This window comes from Neovison vison, chromosome 7 (assembly GCF_020171115.1).
Source record: "Neovison vison isolate M4711 chromosome 7, ASM_NN_V1, whole genome shotgun sequence".
In the NCBI taxonomy this organism is placed as follows: Eukaryota; Metazoa; Chordata; class Mammalia; order Carnivora; family Mustelidae; genus Neogale; species Neogale vison.
The window spans coordinates 158,586,206-158,605,928 of record NC_058097.1 but is presented as its reverse complement, the minus strand read 5'-3'; the positions used below and the strand labels follow the sequence as shown (position 1 = coordinate 158,605,928).

Below are 19,723 nucleotides of genomic sequence, written 5' to 3'. Positions count from 1 at the left end.
GTTGCTCTAGCACGTTTTGTTGGAAAGACTTTCTTTTCTTCCCTAAATTGCCCCTTCACCTTTATTGGAAGTCAGTTGTTGAAATACACATGGGTCTATTTCTGGACTCTGTTCTGTTCCATTGATCTGTTTATTTCATATCAATACCACACTACCTTGATTAATGTAGCTTTCTGGATCTAAGTCTTAAAATCAGGGACTGTGAGTTCTTCTTTAGTTTGTTCTTCTTTGTCATTTTATTCTGATTCTTTTGCATTCAGAATGAGTTTTAGAATCAATCTCAGTATCCACCAAAAAAACCTGTAAAGGTTTTGCATTAAGTAAATAGATCAGTTTGGAAAGTATTGACTTCTTAACAATATTGGGTCTTTCAGTCCGCAAACAGTATACATCTCCATTTATTTAGGTCTTCTTGCATTTCTCTTCATCAGTTTTTGTAGTTTTCAGTATTGCATATCTTTGACAGATTTATCCTTAATTATTTTGAATTTTATACTATTTTAAGTATATTTTTTATTTCAATTCCTGATCATTTGCTGCTAGTGTATAGAAATACATTAGACTTTTGTGTATCAATCTTGTATTCTACGTACTTTTACTAAATCCATTTACTAGTTCTGATAGCTTTTCTGTAGATTTCATAGGACTTTCTTGAATGTCTGAACATCCTTTTTCAAAGATATTTTTTTCTGGATGTAGAATTCTAGACTGATAATGTTTTTCTTTCAGTACTTTAATGATGTTGCTCCACCCTCATTTTTCTTGCCTTGTTTCCCATGAGAAATATGCTATCACACTAATCTTTTTTCCTCTGTAGGTAATGTTGTCTTTTTTTTTTTTTTTTAAGATTTTATTTATTTGGGAGAGAGAAATCATGGGGGGGCAGAGGGGAAGGAAGAGAGACAAGCAGGCTCCCTGCTGAGCACAGAGCCCAACGTAGGGCTCAATCCCAGGACCCTTAGATCATGACCTGAGCTGAAACTAAGAGTTGGAGGCTTAACTGACTGAGCCATCCTGGCACCCCTGTTAATATTGCCCTTTTTCCTGTGGCTGCTTTTAAAGGGTTTTTCTTTATCATTGATTTGAGCAGTTTAATTATGATATGCCTTTCAGTAGTTTTCTTCGTGTTCCTTGTGCATAGGGCTCATTGAGCTCCTTGGATTGGTGGGTTTACTGTAATACCAATTTTGAAAAATTTACAGCAATTATTTTCTTAAATATTTTTTTCTGTCCTCTCCCTTCTTCTTGGACTCCAGTTACACACATATATTAGACCATTTCTAGTTGTCCCACAGCTCACTCTTGCTATTTTCCTTTTTGAAGTCATTTTCTCTGTATTTCATTTTGAATAGTTACAATTGGTCTGTCTTTTCCAACTCACCAGTCTTTTTTTCTGCAGTGTCTAACTTGTCATTAGTTCCATTCAGTATATTTTTTACTTCAGACATAGTTTTCATGTCAAGAAGTTTGATTTGAGCTTTTAAAATATCTTCCATGTCTCTACTTCATATGTTGGGTCTTTCCTCCAGTGTTTTTAATACAGAGAATACAGTTATGATAACCATTAATTTTCTCGCCTGCTTGTTCTAACATCTGTGTCTGCTCTGGATTGGTTTTGATTGATTTTTTTCCTCTTTATTTGGGGTTGTATTTTTCTGTTTCTTTTTATGCCCGGTAGTTCTTCCCCATTGCCCCCACCCAATGCCTGGTAGTTCTTGACAGAGTGCCAGACATTGTGATTTTTACCTTTTTGGGTACTAGGTATTTTTGTATTCCTATAAATATCCTTGAGCTTTGTTCTGGAATATAGTAACTTGGAAACAGTTTGATCCTTTTGGATCTTGCTTTTGTGATTTATTAGGCAGGACCAGAATAGTGTTTAGTTGAGAGCTAATTATGTCCCACTAACGAGGCAAGACCCTTCAGAGTCACTGTGCTCAATGCTCCAGGAGTTAGGAGGCTTTCCAGTCTGTCTGGTGAGAGAAGGCAATAACCCAAACCCTATGTGAGTTTTGGGTACTCTTTCTTCAAGTCCTTTTGGATGATTCCTCAAGTAGTTTCCTTACATGCAAATATACTCTAGGGGGAACTTCAGTAGATTCCAGAATTCTCCCTTTGTTCAGCTTTCTGCACTTAAGTACTTCAGTACTCTGTCCTGTGAACTCTAGCTGCCTTGGCCTCCTGAGAGTCTTAGCTGTGTCTCTTCAACTCAGAGAGTCTGCGAGGCTTCATCTGGGCTTCTTCTGCTTGCTCCACAGCCTAAAAACTCTCAAGGCAATAAGCTAGTGATTGGGGCTCACCTTCTTGCTTCTCATCCTCAGGGATGTCTGTCCTGTGTTGTCGATGATGTCCAGTGTTGAAAGTCTTGTTTCATGTTTATTTCCAGTGTTTTAATTAAGTGGGAAGATAAATTTGGTTCCTTTTGGCCAGAAGCAGAAGTTAACAGAAGTTAACCATCAAAATTGTGACTTTTATGCACAGAGAAGAACATATAATTTATCTTAATAAAATATCTCTGAGGAACCAGAAATGAATCTGAATAATATATGCCAGCTCTAGCTTTCACATTTGGTTTTTGGAACAGATTTCTAAATTTTTGTACAAAAGCCAAAGCAATTGATATAATTTAATTACTTTGGTCTCAGATTTCACTGTGAAATGAGGAGAAAAACATTTTCCCTGCATGACATGTTTCTGGCTCAAATGTGGTATTTTTGAAATTTCCAAAATAATATTTGTCAAGACAAAAAGAAAATCCCTTCAGAAAACATAATCTCATTCAAGTGATCATGTATAAGTTCTTTCCCTATTGGAATAATTATTCTGCATTTAAGATTCATCTTCTATTTTAAACCTTGAATGCTTCCATTCCCTTATTTGTAGCTGCAAAAGATAGGGGAAAACTGAAATGTCCTCTGCAGGAGACTAATTAAATGAATTGTGGCTTGTCCATACAGTGTTATGTTTAAAAAGAACAGATAGCTCTAACATGTACTGCTACATAATGGCCTATAAGAGATATTGACAAGTTTAAAAAAAAAAAGCAGTTATATATATATATATGCTTAGTCTTTTCCTAGAAGAGTATGTAAGAAACTACTAACAGTAGTTGCGCCTGGGGATAAGAATTAAAGATCGGGGTGGAAAGAAGAGATTTATTTTTCACTGTATACTTTTATTGCTGTTCACTTTTTTTAAAACCACTTTTTTTTTAAACCATGTACATTGTACATGTATTACTTTTCAAACACACCGGTTTTTTTAAAAAGAAGAAAAAGAAAACAAACTGTTCTTTATTTGACTTCTCTGATAGGAGTGATCGACACAGGAATTGCCCTATTTGTCGCCTGCAGATGACTGGAGCCAATGAATCTTGGGTGGTATCAGATGCGCCCACTGAAGACGATATGGCTAACTATATTCTTAACATGGCCGATGAGGCAGGCCAGCCCCATAGGCCATGACCTTGGGGTGAAGGTCTTCTTTTGCTATTATGAGCTACAAATGTTTCGGTCATGGGAGAAGAATGCAGGGATATTGTGGTACAGACACAGAGAAATCAATTTTCCCTTCCCTCTTATTTTCGCTATTCTGACGATTTGTTCCATTTCTTTTGATAAACTTTCCATGTCTTCCATTTATAGTAAACTAAAATTTGCTACTGTTTTAGACCATATTTTTCTATTATTTATCTGTTCTAATATATATTAGAACTAATTGCTCTTGAATTCTTTGCTGAGGTAACAGCAACATTTCCAGAGACTTCTGAAACACTATTTTTCAGGGCAGGAGTATTCTGGAATCTATTTAGTTAGGTTTAAAATAAACCTTGAATGTCAAAAAGTTGTAGCCAACTGAGAGAAAATTTGAAGTGACTGAAAATGTAGACTACATCAAAGTGCATGTTACTACTTAAATTAGTCTTTCTGCTGGAATCTAAGGAGTGTGTGTGCCCCCTTGTGGTTAATTATTGCTCCTTTAATAATTTTTACTTGAAATGATCCACAGTTGTTTCATAACTTTAGCAGTGTGTTTGGAACTACATGTTTGTTAGTCAAATCTTTTTTGTTTGTTTGTTTTTCATGCTGTATAATTTGGGTGAGGCGTGATTTTGCCTTGTAAATGGATTTCTGCTGGGGAATCTTCTTGGCTATTCTGGAAATGCTTTCCCACAGCGGGGAAACTGTTCTAAGTAGCTTTTGATAATGCTCATGCACCTTGGAGTTTCAGAAGGAAATTTTTCTTCAGTTCAGATCCTGAATTTTGTATTTCCAAATTATGATAAATCATTCAATATTGGTTCATGGTGCTTTTATTTTCTTAACTTGAAGGCATCTTTCTGAGGTCTCCAAGTCTTCAAATTTCTAATATTATTAAGAGAGAAAATAGGGTGTAGGCTTTTAAACATATGTACCATAAACATGGAGAAAATGAGGAGATAAATTGGCTTTCTGCTGTTTCATGGTACTTTGAAATACTCAGAGAGAGTACAGTCATAATGGATTATGATTTTCAGTGACACTTCATTTTTTTTACTAAATTCTGCTTATAAGGTAAAATTTTTTTTATGTTAAGCATTAACATTTTAGCATATAATGAAACTAGAACCTGATGTCTCCTTTAAAAGGTGTGTTAAATTCCATGTAACTTTTCTGACTTATTATTGGTAAGTTGTGATACTGTTTTCCAAAATACCAAAGTATGCAATTTAAGTTGCTGCTTATTGATGGCAGAATTTTTGGATACTAGGGGTTTAATAGGCATGCAAATTAAATAATTCATTTATTTAACATCAGAATGTCTGACCAAAGGTAGCTTGATTTTACCCAAAAAATATTGGTAACTAATTGGTTGACATTTATGATGGGGACAGCTCAGTATCAAATAGCTGAACACTCACTATGGATGTTTATACAGGCAGCGTACCAGGGGTTCTAGCATACCAACCTGGCAATGCACTTGATAATTTGTGTGACCTTAAAAAAGTCCCTTCTGCTGGTTTGTAGGTTCCTTTAGAAACTGAGATTTCATCTGTAGTATTTTCTTATTTTCTTATTTTATTTCAGAAGTACAGCCTTTTTTTTTTTTCAGATAAAATCTTACTCAGAAGCCCTATACACACATGCTATACCAACACACACACACACACACACCACCCCTCTATATGAAAGTCATATTTTATTGATAAAAATTTCCTTATGTAAACTTTATATACCATAATAAATATTATAAAGTCAACCGATAAAAACATTTATGAATGCATTGGCAATATCCAGGATATTCAAATTTAGTGAGTTATGTAGTCATATGATAGTTGTTGTTTTATAAATTATTTTTTAATTGTTTTAATTAAATTCAAGTCATATTTGCAGAACTTTGACTCTCCTCAATGAAGTCTTAGTATTCCATGGGACATATTTTGAAAACCTTAGGGTAGATGTTGTCTGAGATCTTTTTCCAGCTCTAAGATTCTAAATTGTCCTTTTGGATTAGACTTGCTGAGTCTAACTCAGATTGCTTAATTAAAGAATGTTTCTGAAAATGAACAAAGTTGCTGTATATGTTTTTGGATCTTTCCAGGTATAGCCAATGATCTTATCCCCCAGAATCCTTCACCTTTCGAGGAATTATTTAGCACTAAGCCCAGTGACTTGATGTTGCCCAAACCTTTTTACTTTCCAATATGAGTTCCAGGATACTAACTGATCTACTGTGAAATAGAAAGTGTTTTTATTAGTCTTATTAAATAAATGAGCACAGTTTTTTGCTCACTCCATTAAACTGGGTGATAATTCTTTAGATGTGAATGTTAGGTAGGTTCTACTATTATAACTAATCATGAAAGTTGTAAATTTGTTTAATGGATGAAATGTACACTTTTTGTATTCTGTACAGCTTTGTCTTTTCCAAATATGAAGTACTTAAATGCACTTACTAAGATAGGAAATATGATGTGTGCCTTGTAGGATCTGTGAAATGTTTTCATGAACTGTAAGGAATTTGTTTTGTAAGTTTTGAAGTCTTCCCTATCCTAACTCAATAACAAGAAGTTTACTCATACTGTAATGCTATAGAACTTTAGTTTGAGAAAATTTAGTTTGACTAGGTACTGAATTTAGAAGTTGAGAATAATAGTATCTGCTTTATTCTTAGAACAAACTGATATATTGTGCAATAAATAGTCTTTAGCAAGTAAATTTTAGCTTACTGGAGAGACTTTTTTCTTACATAGTTTCACATTCTTATATACTAAATGTTTATATTTCTTAGAGGACCGTTTTGTATTGTGGTCTGGGGAGTTGTAATGTTTGTGTGCTGTTTTAAAATTCGTTTCAAATTGGATTCAATTTCCTTACACCTAATATATATCTGGGTTATAAGGTGGCTTGAAAATATCTTTTGGTTCCATGATTTTTTTTGGAAAGTTGGATTCATTAAAAGGCAGTCTGAAGAATTTGCGTTTTTAACTGTTTTTTTTCTTCATGAGAGAAAGTAAGACAGGCTTACTTTGTCTACCCAGGAATTAAAAAACTAGTTGGAGATGAGGGAAGTCAGCTGATCACCCACATTATGATGGGCAACATAATGACAATATAATATAAATAGTTGGCAACAGACTTTCATTTGTGCTCATACCTTTTTCCCTGTAGGACAGAAAAAATTATAGATAAAATACTCCACCGTGAATTAGTTTTAATGTTTACCTTGTAAAATCACTTTCAGAATGATTATAAAGAATATAATTAGAGAAGCAAGGTAGAATCTTAGTACTGAAAAGAGGAAAGCCTTTTATAAGAAGGAATGGTAGTTTATAATTGAATTTGCTGATGTACATCATCTTGAAGAAGTACACATTTTGGTATCAAGAGACATAAAAGCCTCCTCAGAAATATATTGATAATCTTGCAGCTCTGTATAGCCTTACTCTCTGGCATCCTTGATCTTTCTGATAAAATGCTCATTTAAAGGTTGAGGATTTTAAAATTTCCAAGAAACTGTGTTTTTTTGATTAGTGTTCCTTTCATTGCAGTTAGTTACACTTGTCCTTTATAACAGTCATAATCAGGCATCGAGTGCTTAGGTATATTACCAACATTCCACTTTCAGTCGTGTCTAAAACCCCAAAAAAGATGAATATTGTTTCACCAGTGCAAAACAAATAAAGAGGAAGCCAGAAGGATGTGCTTGCAACTCTGTTTTAATCCAGGGTAAGAGGAAGTAAAGGCCAGGACAGGCCTCGGTACATACCAACCCAGGAGCTGTGATTTGTTTTCATGTGGCAAAGAGCAGTATCCTCAATCATTTCAACAGTGCAGTCTGAAGTAACACATACATGAACCTGAGCCTGTTAGAGTAAGGGATACATGCCTCAAAATTTGTTCTTCTAGAAACGTGAGCTAGTGTACACTTGCCTTTGATTCCAACTGTGAACACAAAAGAAAGTAGGGATTTACCTCCCCCCCCAGCCCGCAAAAAGACCAATTAGGTATAAAGATGTGATAGCAAAGTGCTATTGAAAAAGGTATCTGAAAAGTTTGTAGGACAGGTAAAATCGAACAACTGTTAGCTGAATAGACTAAAGTAATATCCAGGGGAAAGGAACACATGTGGCTTTGCTCAGGAACTGTAAGAGGGCTGACGTTTGAGGAGAAAAATGGTAAAGGTTTACCTTCTGGGTCTAGTGAACTTCAGTTTAAAATTTTTATTTACTGTGAAAGTCATCCATGTCTGAGTCTTAGTGAAAGATAAATTAGTAGTTACTGGTAACTTTTCATGATGTCCCTTTTTTCTAATGTTTTACTCAATATAGTTGACACACAATGTTCATTAGTTCAGGTGTATCTGTACAAGGTAGTGATTCAGTTTCTCTTTACATTATGCTTTGTCACAAGTACAGTCAGTCACCATCTGTCACCATACAATGTTATTACAGTATCACTGCCCATATTCCTTATGCTGTGCCTTTTATTCCTGTGACTTACTCCGTAACTAGAAACCTCTATCTCCCACACTCCTTTCCTGTGTGTCCCACCCTCCCACCCCTTCCCTCTGGCAAGCATCTGTTTGTTCTCTGTATTTAATGGTCTGATTCTGCTTTTTGTTTGTTTATTCATTTGTTTTGTTTTGCTTTAAATAGTATTAACTTGAAATAGCTTTAAATTATTGAGCCACAGTCCTAACAGACTTTATTTAATAATTAAAAATAAATACTTGGTACAGATAAAATGACAATGAAAAACTGTACAATAATTGCTATGTTAGGACAAATGTATACAAATGGGGGTTTTTCAAAAATAATGTGTAAGATAAATGCTAGGTTTTCAGTCAATTTCATCATTAGCTGGAAGAGCACACATGTCTGCCTAATAAAAAGACTACATTTACTGTTCTGTATGCTAAGTTAACCAGTGGAAGGGTTGAGCATTATAAAGTCACAGGACAAGACAATCTAAAGTCAAAAAGCATCTTCACAAGCAAAAATAGAGTTCTTCTAAGTCTATAATAATTCAGAAGGGCTTCTCATAATCTGCATTTGCCCACAGAAATAGAAGAAAGGTCTTTGAGCAGCTTGTTGAATACTTGGAGCACATGTCCTTAAAAAGTTGCCAAAAGAGAAATTTATTCAATGTACATTTATTGAGCACCTACTATGTACCAGGCACTAGTAACACAGATGAAGAGTACATTGGTAAAGCTTAAATTCAGATTGGTCTTAAAAAATGCTTTCTGATGAATCACTAAATTCTATCTCTGAAACTAATAATACACTGTATGTTAATCAATTGATTTTAAATTTAAAAAGAAAAAAAAAAGAAATGCTTTCTACCTGGCCCCTGGGACCACCTATGTCTTCTGAAGAAGTCTGTATGTTAGAGAAGGGAGACATTTTACCTTTAAAAAAAAAAAAAATGCAGAGGTTATAGTGATTAAAAAAGTCTAACATCTGTGAGATCTAATGGAATAGTGGGGAAGGACTGGATAAGGAGTGGGGAAACTAGTTCTGCTCCTATTACTTATCTGTGTGACCTCAAACAGATTTCACCTCCCTGGCCCTCACTCTTCTTAAGTAAAATAGTAATTGGGCTACCATCAGAATACTGGAACCGAGATCATCTAATCCTATGTTTTCCACAGTCCTGAGTTCAAATGAAAATATGTAGAAGGCCCAGTGTAACAGTGATGACAGCAGAGTTGCTTTGAAGAAGGCAGCACCCAGAACCTCCCCCAGCCCTGGAGGGGATTCACATAACAACATTTGAAAACCACTCATCTAGTCCAAACCCTCACTCTTCAGATAAGAAAACCAAGACACAGAATAGGAGCAATTGGTTCGGTGTGCACATTTGGCTTCCTAAATAAAAAGGAGGGTGGAGGGCTAAAGAAAACAGTGTACGAAATTCATAAAAAATGCAAATTGTCAAGAAGGAAGTTTTCTATTTTCATTCTTTCAAAGTAGTTCCTTTATGAAAGGGAGCTTTGAAATTGGTTTTGTTTAAGGCAGCCAGCCAGCCAGAGGCTGAAATGAACAACTACTAACCAGCCTGCAGGGTCTATAGAGGATTTTGGCAGAAAACCACACAGACCTCATGTCAGTAGGCACTGGACCTTGGAAGATCCCGGCCCCAACAGTGCAAGCACTAGCGGTTTCAAGAGAAATATTTGGAAAATTTGGAATGAGTACAGACAAGTGTCCAGCTCCCAGATCCCCAAGGAGGAGTCACCATCTATTACTCAGAAATACTAACAGAAGTGGGCATGTTAGATCTTAAAGTGAACGGTGCAACCAAAATCACTAGTTTGAAAGTTCTTTAGAGGCCTCCTCTCCATGGAGGGCGGTCCTAGTTTGGTATGTTGACCACTGTTAATTGCAGCAGACTTGAAATTAAACCAAAAAGTTAAGATGCATGTCCACTGATGGACCTATTGGGTCAGAGCCGTGATCTCTTCTGATTTCATGGCATCAGACAGGAAGCTGAGCTCATTGCATAGGGTCTCATATCGGAACGCCATCCGGATCTGAGCAACATTCGTCTTTCGAATATCATTTCCTTCAGGTCCTTCTTTATAATAATTTTGCCCCAGAAACTTTTGCTTCTCCTGTGGAACCAAAAAAGTACAAATGAAACCATAAACCTTAGGTTTGATTTCTATAACCACATGGCAGCTTTGACATTGGCCACGCCAAATGAAACCAGTACCCCTGAAGCCAATCCTCTGCCAGGACATGGTTCCCCATGGGGTTCTTAAAAATTCTCCCGGCCTCTGTGTCCTCAAGGATGTCACCCTGACACCCACATTCATTCCCTTCATTTCTGACTGTGCTTTCCTTGATCAAGAGACAAAAATAAGACCCTCCCCCCAGTGCTGCTGGCAATTAAGAAGGCAAGATGAAGACTCAGTCCCTCCTGAGAGCTGATGGGGCCAAACAGGTGTTTCTGGGAAGGCCCGGTCTTAGGAAGCAGGTCTGCACAATTGAATCTTGAACCATTAGCTCTTCTCTGCATCAGCATCCGACCAAAGCAGCTTCTTCCTGTTCCAGTGATGTCACGCAGGGAAGGGCCCCGGAAGCCTGACACACCATGTTCTCAACCCTGGCTCCCTATCATATCCCCTCAGGAGCTGTAAAAATACTGATGTCCAGGTTCCATCCTTACAACTTTTTATTCACTAGGTACTACTATTCACTATCCAAGAAAGACCGAGTGTCTTCTGTGTGCACTATGTGCCTCTTCTAGGCCCTAAGGATATAATGCTGAACAAACAGTCCAATGGAACTACTATAACGGAACTCACCTTCTGGAAGGAAAGACAAAACACATAACTACATATTACGATGTCAGTAGTAATAAATGTTGAAGGAAACCAGATCAAAGGGATAGAGACTAATGGCAAATATGGGGCTACTGTAGAACGGTGGCCGGGGAGGGCCTCTCAGAGGAGGTCATGTTTGAGGAGAGGTCTGAAAGGGTCAAAGAGCTGCCCTGAAAATTCAGAAGTCTCCCCAGGTTTCTCTAGGACATGAATTTCAGTGTGACAGACACACTGCTTGTTGTCTTCATGGAATCTCAGCGCCAGAAAGTGCCAGCCCTGCCGCGGGCACCCACCAAATGGGTGTTGGACAGGAGGGATGGAGGACAGCACCGTCACTGCCCGTACCTGATGTGACAGTCCACTCTGCAGCACACTGTTCCTGGCGATTTCACACAGGTCACACGTGCTCAGCTTCCACACTTGAGCTGCAATCGCATATTCTTCCATAAGGGCTTCCTAGATACCCCCCGAAAGGAAATGTATTAGACAGTGGGATATTCCCTTTCAATCCTTCACACATCTCCAAAGCTAGAAACATCAGACAGACATTGCAGCTCTCCTTTTTCTTTAAAGTCTGGCACCTGGATAACCGAACAACGTTCCCACCCCACCGCCCCCTTAAATGATGACCTCCTAAGAGCATTTTTGGCAGATTCGCAGGTTTCCCAAGAGAGATGTCTTTAGAGAATGCCTCCATGTGGATTTGTTGACCAGCACATGCTTGAAGCCCTGGGGCAGGCCTGGGGATGCCTGCCTCTGCTCTCCTGCGACAGTCTCCCTGGTCACGCACATGTTAAGTACGTGCTCTGCAGCTTTGCTTTTTCACATCACTTTCTGAAGATTGTCCAAAAATCAAAGTTAATCTGAATAAAGTGTGACAAGCAGAGAATGAGAAATGATCAGGCGGTGAGACAGTAATCCAAGAGGATTTAGGTTTGAGTTGTGCTTTCACTTTATCCCCTAGGATTTGAGATGTCTGCCATTGGTCACAAGCTCTTGGAACACCCCACTGCCTCTGTAACCGAGAGCAGCGGTTCTCAAAGTGAGATCCAGGGTCCCCGAGGCCTTTTGAAAGGGCATCCCTCTTCCAACCATTATCTTTGTGAGGCAAGATTTTCATCATATGCTTTGATAAAAACAAAGCATCACAACAGATTGAATGCAGATGCAGATATGAGAATCCTGCTGTCTTCTATTAAGCCAGACATTAATGAGGGTTGCAAAAATGTGAAACAATGCCATTCCCAATGCCATTTTGTTTGTTTGTTTGTTTGTTTGTTTTGGGAAAATGTGACTAATTTTCGTAAAAATTGCTATTTATGTTACCATGTAATAGAGTTATTAAAGCTATTTTTAAATGTGTTAATATTTTTCAGTTTTGCATTAGTTTCTACAATACACTTAAATATCACTAGATATAAGTTATGTAATCAACAGCTTTCTGAAGATCTTTAAGGTCCTAAGAGTATAAAGGGGTCCTGAGCCCCAAAGCCTGGAGAGCCTGTCTTAGAAGACTGAGGCACTTCTATTTTCACTCGTCAATGGCTGGTCCCCAGGCATGGCCTCATCTCTCCCTTCCTCTTCCCTTGCCCTGCAGATCCCAAGTATTCTAATAATAATAGTGTTAACCAAATGTTAGCTTTTTTAGTATGTGCTATATTCAGACACTCTATTAAATAGACTATGGTTCGTTATCTTATGAATCCTCACAATAAAATAGAGGTAGACATAGAAACAATTGCATCCCTGTTCTACAGATGAAGAAGAATAAGATAGTGATCAAGTAACTTAACCAAGATCACAGAGATAGTGAATGCTAAAGAAAGGGAAAATTGAGAGGGCAAAAAATTAAACTGCCTTCAAGGGTCCAAGAACTCCAAAGACAGGGCTCCTGGAAGGAACACTTTTTGCTCACCAGGAGCTTACCTCTTGCCTTCACTGGGCACCAAGCCCCACCCCAAAAGCAGAACTGAGTTTGCGCTCCAGGGCCTGCAGTGTGGGGGACGGGCCAGGACTGGGGCCTGCTGGGGCGCCTGACATCCTCACCTTTGTGTAGTGGAACTGCATGGGGTCGTCGGTGGAGAGAGAAACATGCAGTCCCTTGTGCAGGAATTCCCTCAGAGGGTTTTTGGAATATTCAAGAAACAGACTGTTGTTGCTAAGAGGAGACATGGCAATGGGGATCTGAGCAAGGTAGTAGAGATACTGCAACACCGGACTCTGCAAAAGAACCACCAAACTCAGTGATGAGTGCCAGAGAGGGGAGGGAGGAAGGGCAGGCAGGAGCCTCGGGGTCTGGGTAGTGTCTGCAATTCCCTCACCAAGCCCAGAGTTCCCCAAAGGCGGGGCACCCAGACCCCACCCGCCCCTCCCTCCCTGCAAGTTCATCTCGTGCCCCTCTCTTCCTGGGCTGCCCTCTGCCCCGTCTTGGCTCCCAACAAGATCCAGCTCAGGGCAGGAAGGCAGCTGAAAGGCCCCAGGCTGCCCCCAGCCCACCCACACTCTGCTCCTCCTCCCCCAGGACTTCCCCCAGTGGGTCGGCCTGAGAGATCCCAACTTTGGTGGTTCTGCTGCTTTGACCACAAACATACAGGCTGAGTCTGTAAACACTCCAGCTCCTCAGAGATGGGAAGGGCAGGCCTAACGAGGCTAGAGTGGTTTTCTGATATACTACCTGCCCCTCACAGAACTGGGACACCCCCCTCCCCAGGATCAGGGCACAAGAAGAGTCTGAGCAAACATCCTTCTTATGGAAGTGATCCAAACTATGGAGAAGACCAAATGGGCAGAGTTCATAGCTGCATTATTTACACAAGCGGAAAATTGGATGGACTCTGTCCAACAACTGGAGACTAGTTGAATCAATTATAAACTGTCCAAGCGGTGGGCCATCCTTCTAACCGCCTTTAGAATGAACGAAAGTACTATGTTGCAGCACAGAAAAAAGCTTATTCAAAGAGCAGAAACAAACAAAAAACCTGTGCTCATAATAACAAGCATGTTAGAAATATGCTTTTGGAGGGCACCTGGGTGGCTCAGTGGATTAAGCCTCTGCCTTCAGCTCAGGTCACAGTCTCGGTCCTGGGATGGAGCCCTGCATGGGTCTCAAAGCCCAGCGGGGAGCCTGCTTCCCCCTCTCTGCCTGCCTCTCTGCCTACTTGGGATCTCTCTGTCAAATAAATAAATAAAATCTTAAAAAAAAAAAAAGAACTGCTTTAATTAAAAAAAAAAAAAAGAAAGAAAGAAATATGCTTTGGTAAAAAAAAGATGGGAATTCTAAATACCAAAAAGCTAATAATGGCTATTTCTTTTGAAGTAATAGCAGTAAGGATTTTTTTTCCCATTTCTCCATCTTTTGGAAAATCCAAATTGCAATGTGTTTGATTATATTCCTTTCATAATTAAATATGAAACCAAGATGACGATGGACAGCCCGACCCAGAAAAAAGCCCCAGCCTTTTAACGTCACTGGCCAGAGCCTCTCAGGGGCAGACAGGAACCCAGGTGATCCCACTCCTCCCCGGGGGAGGCCAGAGCAGGACCAGCCTTGCAGGGTCGGCTTCCGTGAGTCGCCTGGTTACCTTCTTGAGGAGCAGCCCGTGGGAAATGTTGTCAGCGGTCAGGAAAGCAGACACCAGGTGGGTGATGGAGCCAGCCTCCCCACAGTGAGGCCGGAACAGGAAAGTGCTCAGGCCCCGTTCCCTGCAGAAGTGAGGCACTTGGTCAGCAAGGACCCCCTGCTTCAACCTACCAGGGGCCCCTACTAGGAACCCACAGGCCTGGGGCCTGCACCCCTAGCTCAGGGCCTGCTCCAGGGGGAGAGACTTGCCCATGGCAGAGTCAACATAGCCGTCACAGGCACTCTGGAAATCACCTCTCCCAAAATATAGAGTGCCAGGACCAGGGATCTTCAGAACCAGGGGATGCCACCTCCCTCCCCCTGCCCCTGGGGAACAGATAAGGGACAGAATGGTGGAGAGAGACCCTGCTCTGTCCCCGTTCATTCCTCACCTTCTGCTCTTCACCAGGCCTTGGAGCCGAGGCTCTCACAGACCTTCAGAGCAGCAACGGCCATGAGAAACCGTCAAGTCCCACTTCTTGGTCATAAAACTGGTTAAACCCGGAGGGTGGAGTCAGGCATTAGGAACCCCTGGGCAGGTCAGCAGCAGAGCTAGAACTCAAGCCCCTACCTCCAGAAGCTCAGTCTGGACTGCCCCTCCCCCAAACCAAGCCATCTCCTTTCAATCCCGGTCCATCCAGAACCTCCCTACCCACAGACTACCCTGGGTTAGCCTGAGCCAGTGAGGCCCCATGGCCCGGCAGGGGGCAGGAGGGAGGCTAGACTTGCAAGGGGGGAATGAACAGGTCCGTGTGGGCTGCCCCGGGCTCCCGACTCCTGCCAGAGTCGCCCCGTGTGTGTGTGTGTGTGTGTGTGTGTGTGCGCACTGGTGGGAGACTGTGCATGTGAGGCTACTGGCCAGGAGCTCCATGTGGGCATGGGTTTAGTCCGTGTTGTTCCCTATTCCATGTCCTGTGCCTGGGACAGCGCCTGTCACATAGAAGGTAGACACTTGTTACACACATCATGCATGAACACCGACGGTATCGCGGAAAGAACGCAGGCGCGTGCTGGCACGTCCCGAGTCTGTGTCAGAGGCCAGAGACAGACAGGTACACACAGGAGCTGGGGGGCACACAGATGCACCCGTGTGTACAGGCACAGCCTGGCCACACTGTGTACGATCATGTTCGCAGTCCCGTGTCGTGTGCGGGGCCGGGCCGGGCCCACCCACCTGCGGAGGTTGTTGAGCACCATGATGTTGGCGTACATGTAGTACAGGTAGTAGCTGTACGGCGGGTTCTGCTCGCTGGTCCAGACGTCCGGGCTGGGGCTCTTGTCTGAGAACATGTGGTCGCTGTGCTTGGACTCGTCGTCCACGCTGTCAAACCCTGTCACCTGGGCGGGAGGAGCAGTCCTGTCTCAAGCTGAGGCCGATGAGCTGCCAGAGGCTTTGAAGTCCTGGCATCCCAGGCTCATACCTCAGCTGGGGACTGTGCAGCCTGAGGCCATGTCATCCCAGGATAGGGAGTGGGAACAAGCCCACAGTCCATCCCTCCGTGGCTTCTGAATGTACCCAGGAGGCCAGCCTGGAGAGTGCCAAGCCCTGGTGTGATCATGGTGATGGCAAGGGAAAACTCGGGCTGCACCAAGTGACCAGTGGAAGCCATACCCACCACCCACCTCTCTGCTGTGCCAAGGAGGAGCACCGCAGGGTAGCTAGCAGAAACGGCCATCAGCAGCATGGCTATGAGGGGAGTGGGACCGGTGTTTCCTATCAGCCTACTATATGCTAGGCCCTAAGCACCACACAACAGCTAACGTAACCGTCAGAGCCACCCTGTGAAGGAGGTCTTGCCTGTGAACAAACCAGGCCCAAAATGCTCAGGGATCTTGCCCTCACAAGACAACCGGACTCTGAGCCTAAATGGGCTCCAGGTCTAGACTCTGGGGCTGTTAAGTCGAGGACACCCCTGTGATGCACATTTGGGCCCACAGGAACCAGTCTAAATGCCTCACAGACAAGTCAAGGTGGGTCCCACCCTAGAGGGCCCCATGGAAGGCTGAGCTGTGGTCCCCAGGAGAGAGGCGCTCTGCCCTCTGAGCCCTCTGTCCTTCCACAGCAGCTGCTCCTCAGCTGGGGCCCAAACTTTGCCTTTCGTCACTGGCTTCCTGGTCACCTGGTCCCAGACCTTGACCATAGTGAACCCACAAAAGATGTAGCTTCTCAGCCACAGCGGCACTTTGAAGGGGCTTCTGGAAGACTGTCCACCTTATTCCACAGCTGGCCCAAACTGGGGAGCCCCAGCCAGGTCTGCCAGTCCCTCCCATTCCTATATGGGCAGTAGGGGCCTCGAGGAACAAGGGACCTATGAGGGCTTGGCAGAGACTTCTTTGTCATAGAAACAAGTGTCAAAGGCACTAAGAGGACTGCCACCACAGCTCCCAGCACAGCCTGAATGGGGCTGGGGGCCAGGGAGGCCGGGGGAGCCCCGCCTTGCCCTCACTAGCCCCATGCCCTATCTGGACTCTCCAGGACCAGGCATGGAGGTAACATCAGCCCCTCTCCCGAGCTCTGTATCCCACAGATGCAGTGTCCCCAAGCACAAGATATGTCCAACCCCCAACTCCTGCTCCATGAGCCTGCTCTTCCCCCACTTGTGGTAGTGACCCCCAAAGGCACCCTGGACTCCCCCCAGCCCACCTTCAGGCTTCGCCCAGGCCCTGTCAATACTAAAGCGATGCCCACCTCGTGCCCAGAGGCCCTAGCCTGCCATCCGCCCGTGCCTCACTTTTCCTACGTGGGAGGCCCTGTAGCACATGGACAATACCCCGCTCGGGATCGGACACCCGCCTGCGAATGCCCGCTCGGCCAGCTCCTAGCTTCGTGTCTTTTCCTCCTGCGTGAACGGGTGCTGGTAGCTTCACAGGACTGCTGTGCGAATTAAATGAGACAGTCCATGGAGAGCGCTTAACAGTGCTTAACACACAGCAAGCACGTGAGGATTCCGCTTAGCACTAAAAACAACAAAAGGACGTGACATAAGGTTGTCCTGAGACTGAAATGAGATCATGTTGTAGCGAGGACCCCGGGAGCAGGCACCAAACACTCAACAACCATGAGCTGTTATTGCGGCAAGAAGCCCCCAGCGTCTCTCTCCAGGGCTGGCGTGTGGCCCCTGACTCTGCTCTTGCCCCTTTCAGCCCATCGCCAGCCAGCTTCTGTTCCAGGCCTTTCTCCACACAACAACCAGAATGATGTTTGTCTAAAACATAAATTCAGTGATGTCCCCCGGCCTGTTTAAACCATTCCTGGCAGACTCAACACACAGACTCAACAGCCCTCCCCCATCCACCTAGCTCTCTGGAATCTTCTCTCCTTCTTCCCTGTCAGATGCCCAGAACCTCCATGGAACTCTGGGCTCACTTCTCACTGTGACAGCCACCTCCACTCTGGGAACCCAGAGGGAGGGATCAGCTCCTGCTCCACTCATACCTTTTCTGGGTATCCTCTCCATTCCGTCTTTCCCTCTCCCGTAACTAGGCAGAAAAACATACGTTGTCGGTCTCCGGTACTCAACCAACCAAGATGGGAGGACCATTATTTCAAGGTTAAAGCAGGAGCATTGAAATGTCTGCATTTCTAAAGACCGGGGGCAGCTGCTGGATGCTGCGGGGGACAGGAACCAGTCTTTCCAGCCCCACCGGGCCAGGAACTGACTCCACCCCAGTCTTTGCCTACTGCTGTCTCCCTGACACCCTACCCACACCCCAGGGCTGCCCCTGATGAGAAGGGGACTTCTGCTACCTGGAGCAAACTCATTATTTTAGAAATTCAGTTTCTTGCCCATTCCGGAGCACATGAGAGAGAGGATCTGAGAAGGGAGGCCTGACCCAGCCCCCTTGGAATCCTCTCTCCCACCCACCGCTGTGCACATCGCCTGCAGCACCACCCACACTTACATATTTGAGGAAAAGATGAAGCTCTTGGTGATCTTGGGGGTTGATTGTGGCCTCAAAGAGGGGAAGGAAGATATTCTCCAGCATCTTCCCAAAGCTTGGCAGCAGCTTCTTTGCCCTAAATATGTCACTGGGGGAAAACAGAGACTTGCTAATTAAAGTGAACCCCTTGGCCTATGGGAGGACAGCCCCATCCTTTGCTCAAGCAGCTTGTGTTCCCATAGAAACACCCAGAGCAGAGCCAGAGATGCAGCTTGAACACAGGTCCTTCCCCTCCTCTCTAGCTCCCAGCAAGGTCTGCAACACTAGGCACTGGTTTGAAGCTCAACATCCACCCCTGCCCATCCGAGAGCTTTCCCAAGCTACAGGCCATGCTGGGAGTGGGGTCTGGGGACTCAGGCTGACCCAATGTCTAAGAGATGAGTTCACCAATGTATCAGTGATCCAGACTCTCTGCCCCTCAGCTCACTTCCCCTACACTGCATATCCCAGCCCACTGAGGGACCATGAGCCCCACACTGGCCAGATGGGAGAAGCCAGTGGTCATCTGAATTATAGCCATGGAGAGAGCCAGCAGTGTAGGCTACCACTAAGTTTCACACCCAGGGTCTCAGGCAAAAGCATCACCCACCCTCAAACTCCATGAGAAGATGGGTAGTGGTTCCTACTAGGCCTTGCACAGGTTTGTTTGTCAACAAACAAGGGTTGAAGTGACACAAGGAGCTTTGCCGACTACCCCTTGCTATGGGACAATATCTAGGGAGGAGAGGCCCAAGCCGGTACCAGCACCAGCCCCACCAGAATAGTGCAGACCCAGCAGCTCACGAGCGATGGGCTGTGTCCCCAGAGGGCACAGCAGACAGCAGGCCGCCTCACTTACTAGATCCGGGGCACCTGGATGATCCAGCGCATGTTGGGCGAGTAGACCTTGTGCTGGATGAACCAGCGGGCCAGGTTGGGCCATTCCTCAGGACTGCGGCCGTAGATGGAAAGCCGTGGCTCTGAGTACTGGTACTTGCTCTCCTCCAGCTCCCTGGCCACCTCCTAGCACCAATAAGAGCTCGGGTCAGCCCAAGAGCATGCCAGCTGCTGGATCCAGCAGCTTCCTCCGTCACCAGCACCCAGGCTGGGGAGACCTGATCTGTATCCCCTAGCTGCCATGTAACTGCTCCTCCGCCCCAGGAGAGGCTCCTTCTTGGGGGAGGGAAGGCCTCTGCACAGTGCTGTGCATAACCAGGCCAGGCAGCAGAAGCATCTCCAGATGCCCCCAGCCAAAGCCAGGCTGCAGACAGACAGGGCGGTGAGCCTGGACACCATAAGCACTAGGATACCCTGCCCTCCTGCGGCCTGCGATGGGCACCTGCAGCACCAGCCCGCCTGTGCTCAGGAGCT

General features: G+C 44.0%; 2 protein-coding genes across 11 annotated transcripts in view; one reads left to right on the top strand and one right to left on the bottom strand.

Annotated features, from left to right (window-relative positions):
* The window catches only part of RNF141 (ring finger protein 141), a 37,735-nt gene extending 31,281 nt beyond the window's left edge, over positions 1-6,454 (top strand). For both annotated transcript variants that reach the window (XM_044258826.1, XM_044258827.1), the window contains exon 6: positions 3,314-6,454. In XM_044258826.1, the coding sequence (XP_044114761.1) occupies positions 3,314-3,464 (151 nt within the window). In that variant the 3' untranslated portion in view covers positions 3,465-6,454. The remainder of the gene's footprint in view (positions 1-3,313) is intronic.
* A 1,706-nt stretch (positions 6,455-8,160) lies between these two features.
* Positions 8,161-19,723, bottom strand: part of AMPD3 (adenosine monophosphate deaminase 3) — a 45,811-nt gene continuing 34,248 nt past the window's right edge. For 8 of the 9 annotated variants that reach the window (XM_044258823.1, XM_044258820.1, XM_044258822.1 and 5 more), the window contains 6 exons: positions 19,212-19,375; positions 18,335-18,461; positions 15,606-15,769; positions 14,394-14,514; positions 12,859-13,032; positions 10,109-11,268 (listed from right to left, as the gene is read on the bottom strand). In XM_044258823.1, the coding sequence (XP_044114758.1) occupies positions 10,933-11,268; positions 12,859-13,032; positions 14,394-14,514; positions 15,606-15,769; positions 18,335-18,461; positions 19,212-19,375 (1,086 nt within the window). In that variant the 3' untranslated portion in view covers positions 10,109-10,932. The other variant, XM_044258816.1, reaches the window with a different exon arrangement.